This window comes from Gossypium hirsutum, chromosome D13 (genome assembly GCF_007990345.1).
Source record: "Gossypium hirsutum isolate 1008001.06 chromosome D13, Gossypium_hirsutum_v2.1, whole genome shotgun sequence".
NCBI classification, from domain to species: domain Eukaryota; kingdom Viridiplantae; phylum Streptophyta; class Magnoliopsida; order Malvales; family Malvaceae; genus Gossypium; species Gossypium hirsutum.
Window position 1 is genome coordinate 25928290 of NC_053449.1, and position 6702 is coordinate 25934991.

The 6702-nt window shown below is 37.6% G+C and overlaps 1 protein-coding gene across 1 annotated transcript; it reads left to right on the plus strand.

Annotated features, from left to right (window-relative positions):
- The first annotated feature begins 5133 nt into the window (after nucleotides 1-5133).
- Nucleotides 5134-6286, plus strand: LOC107939035 (uncharacterized). The gene is made up of 2 exons (XM_016872321.1): nucleotides 5134-6040; nucleotides 6183-6286. Exons 1-2 carry the CDS (start codon nucleotides 5134-5136, stop codon nucleotides 6284-6286), a joined length of 1011 nt encoding a protein of 336 aa, XP_016727810.1.
- The last annotated feature ends 416 nt before the right edge of the window (nucleotides 6287-6702 follow it).

The window sequence follows — 6702 nt, forward strand, 5'->3', positions numbered from 1 at the left end:
AAAAACATAAAATGCGTACTTGTAGAGTTAGAACTCGAGAAATATTAAAACCCAAGGTATGCGAACTCGTGGTATGTGATTTTCGAGGAGCGTAATGTCGAGTAGCTCAAGATTAGTTGTTAGTTTTTCAAGGACTTGTGTCTAACCTTGAGACAAATGACATCGTTAATGCGTCTATCGCTAAAGGAAAAAATAAAGAGATTAGGGATGATGCAATATCCCAAGTAATGTTTAAAGTTTTAGAAAGGATTTCTAAGACTACGGTTGAGAAGGACAAATATTATAAGGAAGTAAGTGATTGGAACACAAGAGAAAGGAAAAGAACAAAGTATGGAATAAGAGGAAGTCTAGTCCTATTGGCTCAAATTCACGACCTTTGAAGTGGGCTAGAGAGGATAGACCACAACAGAGTGTTATAAAAGTTAATACAAAAAGTTATATTGGATCAACAAGAAAATTTTTTTGTAAGTATTATAATAAGCGCCATTCGAGCGAGTATTGGAAAATGTTAGGAACATGCCTGAGAAGTGGGTTTGCAGAGCATTGTGTTACGAATTGTCCACGGCGCCATCCTATTTAGATGCAAGCTTTGGCTCAGAAACAGAATCAAAGGCTGGTTTATACTGCTAGGCGTTGAGAGGACTCATCTCGCGTCAATGAAGGTACTTTTACGATCCATTTAATTCGTACCTTGCATTGATTGAAAATTTGGTTTTACCTAAATGTTTGCTGTTAATTGTGTATTTTTGAAATTGAGAATTTGGGAATGAGGAAATCGTTAATGATTTTTCTATAGATAGTCCCTTGAGACAACCCGTATAAGTATTAGAGATTTAAGGTGAATTATTGGAACTACATTGGAATCAGAGTTGTGCAACGAAAGCATTGTGGTTGGTTTAGAAAGAAGAATTATGAATTTTGTGGATAAGTGAATTGGTGTGACAATAGGAATTTTGAGGACAAAATTCTTTTTGAGGGGAGAGTTGTTACATCCCAAAAATCGGGTTAGTAGAAATTGGGTTGATGAACCAAGAGAGTGGTCGCTCGAATTTTATTTATTTATTATTTATTTATGTTAGATGATATTTTGATATTAATAAATATCAAGTATAGTGGCTGAGTAGTGGTGGAGCTATCCATGATGAGTTGTGCTCGAATCCCTTCCCTCACTCTATTTTCTATGTGGTGCAATTTTACCTCAAACCTTAGCAAATATCACACCATGTTTATAAAATAAATGTGGTAGGAACTAAAATAAGGAAGTGAAGTGGTTAAGTGCTCCTAAGCTATCTTAGAGGTCCTAATTTTAAGTTCCATTGTTATCTTTTTTTATTTAATTTTCTTAATACAATTTCCATATACATAATGTGCTTGTCATCCACCTTATTGTTACCATGTTGAGGAGGATTTCTTTCCCTCTTTATAAGCCAAACTTACCATATGTTGAGGTAACATGATCCCCTTTTCACTCCATGTCTCCGTCCCTTGCCAAAACTTCATATCTTTCTTTTTGTAATGGTTCATTGAACCTAATCACAGTTGAGCAAGCTTTCACTAGTTTTTGTTGTTGTTGATGACAACTCCTTCCAATGTAGCTTCTTTGAATTTGGAATGAAGGATTAAGATTTAAGGTTTAAAAAGAAAAGGGGATTTAGAGTTTAAGAGTTTTGGAGAGGTTTTGGGAAGAATTGAAGTGTTAAAACTAAATTAGGTTTGGTTAAAAGGGTGTTTTAATTTTAAAAAGGGATTTTTTTTAAGGTTAAAAACTGGCCATAATTGGGTTTGTTCCATCGGATTTCATAGATGGGTTGGGTTGACCCTGCAAAAATTACAATGATGTCGCAAACAGGGGTTTCGTGTCACGACATCCCTAGCAGGCTACTTATGTCGCAACATCGGGGTTCGATATTGCGAGACACCTTGCAGTTTTAAAATTCTGAAAAATTGGCTTCTATGTCGTGACACAGGTTAGTAATGTTGCAACATCAAGTTGATTTTTGAACTTCTTTGTTACTGCTCATGATGTTAGGACAAAGAATTGTCCATGTTGCGACATTGACCTTGTTTCCCAAATTTTTTATCTCTAGAATGCTTCAAGCACTTGTTAAACCTGTCTTTGACCTACCTATAGTACATTAACAACTTAGTTAGCGGAGTGTATAGTTAGTACAGTTAATAATAATCAAACAATGGGAAGATGTCAAGTCTTGCTACAGGACTTGTTTGTCAGGTCAATCAATATGCATCGAGGTGATCCTTGTGAATTGTTTCTATCTGTATTAGTCCAACACCCATCATGCCATTCTATTTGTCCACTGTTGTCTCTTTCTCTGAATTTACCTTTCCAGCCTTCTTTAATGGTCGACAACTCTTTTCACAAGTCATAACTATCAGTGATTTGCACATCCACATACCCACATAGCTACTTTAACTAGTTTTAAGCATTTGTGCTCTAGTAAAAGGTTGAGGATTGTGGTTCACAATTATTGTCTATAGTGTTTCTGTCGTTCTCATTGATCAGGTATAGCTATTCAAAAGTACTTTTTAAAGCGATTCGTAGAGGGATAGGGAAAAAATATTGTATTGAGCTACTAAAGTTATGCTTGTGTGGGCTTTTAAATTCATTCATTAGCCTACAGATAATTCCTTGTGATAGTTGTTGTAAGACTCGAACATTCTATAAACGCATGTATGCAATTCTCTCTAAGATTTCAATGCGTTCTTTTCTTGTTTTCTATTTTTAAGTTGTCTGTCTTTATTCTGTTTGAATAATTGGACCGTGAAGGTGCGTGAGGGTCCCTACTACATGGTAGGGTATTCAAGGTTTGGTGGCATCCTATTCGAGGGGGTACGACAGTCTACGTAGTTGGTTTAGCGGAACCTAGACGATGCCGGGGTTAGTTTTGATGGGAAAGGACCCTCTGTTGATAAGATCCTTAGTCGGTTTATAAAGTTTTTCATTAATTTATTTCTATATTACATTCATTTCTTTTGTTGTTACTACGTTTCATCTTACATTATTTTCGTGGCTTCTGGATGGCAAAATTTAATACGGTACATTTTTTTTTCGTTGACTTGTCAATAAATTTAATCTTTTGCATTGTGCGTCATCGATGTTCTAAAAAATCTTCTTTAATCACATAGGTATTTTCTTTATTCGTTTTATTTGTTTTCTTTCAGTTTATAGGTTCATTAGGGTTTTGTTCATTTTTTCTTTCTCTTCTTTTATCATAAAATTATTTTTTTCGCTTTTTCTATTTATTCGGCTTTTACACTATCTTCTTGGTGAGGTAGGTTTTGCTGGAGGTGGGTTTGGGTTTTTGACATGTTTTTGCTTTCTTTCTTGCATGTTTCCTTGACTATTCTTCTGGATAGTTTGTGCGTTGTTTTGGTCCTCTTTGTCTCTTGTCCCACTTGATGATCGTGTGGTGCTCTCTCTGGAGCATTCCCAACTTTATTTTCAACGGTGTGTCTCCTAGTAGTCTCTCTTGTTTTTGGCACAGGGGCTTGAGTTTTCTTAGGTTGGTGGTAATTAGTTTCTTGCACTCAGGGGAGGAGTAAGGTTTTTATGTTTGGGATGGCGGAGGACATTAACGTTCTCTTAGAAAGGCTCAATTTTTCAAAGGAAGAATCGGTAAGGGTGATAAGCTTGATCGAGAGATTATCAAAGCTCCAAGGCTATGAGGCGTGGGTAGTTGGAAAGATAATGTCAGGGGAGAAGGTCAACAAAAGTGCTATGTATCGTGTTCTAAAGCCTCTTTGGTTTACTAAGAAGAATGTCAATTTTGTGAAACTAAATGTGGGTGTGATCCTGGTCAAGTTTGGTGCCATAGAAGATAGAACGTGGATCTTGAACCCATCTCCATGGCTTTTCGACCAGTGCCTCTTTGTCATGCTCCCATACGTCAAAGATCAAGATTTGGATACCTAAGCTTTCAATATTTTGCCTTTCTGGTTGACTATCTTTAACATTTCTCTCAAGTACATGGATAGGTAGGTGGCATTAGATGTGGGTAAAGATATAGAAGAAGTTGTTGCGATAGACTAGCGACACAGCGATAGAAAGTGGACTAAGTACATTAGGGTTAGGGTGAAGATTGATGTCCAAAAACCCTTGCACAGAGTGGTCCATTTGCTGAAAAATGATGGGAACAAAACTATATGTGCGATCAAATATGAACGCCTACAAGCATTTTGCTACAGATGCAGGATAATTAGTCATACCACTAAAAAATATGAAAGGAAGGAAGAACATAATGAACAAAATTTCCAATATGGCAATTGGCTTCAAGCTATGGTGGGAGGGGATCAACACAAGCCAGAGTCAACTGGAGAAATGGCATTGAATTGATAGATGAGATGAAAGTTATGGAAAAAGAATCAAACAGTGATAGGTAAGGAGAAGAAAATGGGTCCACAATTTTGAAAGGCAAGGAAAAAACCAAAAATTCTAAAGAAGAATCGGTTTCATGTTCTCTCATGGAAAAACACCAAAAGAGAATAACTCGTGTAGGAGCAGGAAAAATGAAATGCAAAAGGAAGAGATTAAAAGGGAGCAATGGGGAGAATACTAATAAAAGCCCTGTTAGACCCATTTGTAGAAAATTAGCAGATAGTCTCTCACCATGTAAGGTAGCGGCGAGCAAACAACCCCACCTAGAGCAATGAGGCTCTTTTGTTGGAACTGTCGTGGGCTAGAGAACCCTACGATAGTTTGTGAGCTCAAGCAACTGCTTGTTTCTACTAACTCAGATGTTATTTTCCTTTATGAAACTAAATTGCATTCCAATAGTCTTCAGCGTATTCATAACATTTGTAGGATGGAGGGTTGCCTAGCTGTTAGCTCGGAGGGATGCAGGGAGGGTTTAGCGATGCTTTGGAGAGAAGGGGTGGAGGTGGCCATTCAAAACTACACGAGCCACCACATTGATTCTTTTGTTTGAATAGATGATAATAAAAAGCTCCGTTTCATTGGGTTTTACGACCATGTGCATCCAAACTTAAGAAAGAGGTCGTGGGTTATTCTTAGGAGGGTGGGAGGTGCGATCAGGGAGGGATGGGTAGTGGGGGCAATTTCAACGTTATTATTAACGATGCGGATAAGGGGTCATTATGGATGATTTTTGCGAAGTGATGGAGGAGCTTTCCCTGGTTGATATCAAAACTAACAATGGGTGGTTCACTTGGGTGAATAATAGAGAAATGATGAATATGGTTACGGAAAGATTGGACATGATTTTAGTTTTGAATGATTCTATTGGGAATATGTCATATTTAGTTACTAAGATGGTGAGACAATCCAAATTGGACCATGATAAAATTTTAATGGACACGATGGGCAGTAAACCTTGTGAAAACTTTAAAGACCCCAAACTGCTCTTCAAATATGACGGGTGCTGGGCTAAGGACAAGGAAGCTAGAGAAATCATAAATAGGATTTGGATAGAGAACAACATGGATATCTTGAATAAAATGGATAGGGTGCATGAGGACCTTGGGCCGTGGCAGTATAAGCGCTATAGAAGAATGAAGAACCAAATTCGTGGGTTGAAAAGGAAAATTGATAAACTTGTGGATGGTCCAAATAAGGGGAACACTTCCAACACTCTTAAATCGGCTCGCTTAAAGCTAGGGCACTTGTATGCTGTGGATGAGGGCTATTGGGCGCAGATGGCTCGCATTAAGTGGCTCACCGAGGGTGATAAAAACACACACTACTTTCACGTGCGTGCTACTGGTAGAAAAAAGAAAAACCATATTGAAAAATTAAAAGATTCTAATAGCTCGTGGCAACATGATAAGAGGGACATTTGTAAAGTTGCATGGGACTACTTTAATGACCTTTTCAAGTCTACCACTGCTTCGAATGACGAACCTGACTTGTACTATATTCAAGCTTGCATCACCGAGAACATGAACTCTAGGTTGGAAAGGGACTTTATTAACGATGAAATCACTGCTACCTTTAACCAAAATGACCCTCGCAAAGCACCGAGGATTTATGACCTTTGCTTCTTTAAAGCACATTGGGAAGTGGTTGGTAAAGATATTATAAAGTTGTGTCACGAAGTGCTAAATGGCAACAAAGATGTTGCATGCCTTACTGATACTTTTCTTGTCTTGATTCCAAAAATTAAGGACCCTATTGATATGACTAATTTTCATCCCATTAGTTTGTGCAGGGTTGTTTATAAAATTATATCTGAAGTCTTGGCAAACTGTCTTAAAGAAGTCCTCCCGTGGTCTATTAGCCAGAACCAGAGTGTCTTTGTCCCGGGTCGCATGATTCATGACAATATTATAATTGCACATGAGTTGATGCATTATCTTCAAAGTTCGAAAAATGGCCCGAACAAAGGTTTTATTATTAAGCTCAACATGAGTACGGCCTATGACCGTATCGAGTGGAATCTTCTCAAGAAAGTGATGATTAAATTAGGTTTTAAGCTCAATTGGGTTAATAAAATCATGTGGTGTGTGTGTTTTGTTCGTTACATGCTTAAATGCAATATGACTCTGTCTAATATTATTATTTTAGAAAGGGGTCTTGATAAGGGGGCCCTCTCTCCCCTTATCTTTTCTTGTTTTGCATGAAAGTTTTCTCGAGTATGTTAATTCTAATACTATCAAAGGCATTCGTGCAAGGAAATATGGCCCTAGCATTAACCATCTCTTCTTTGCTACGATGCCCTTTTTTTGTCA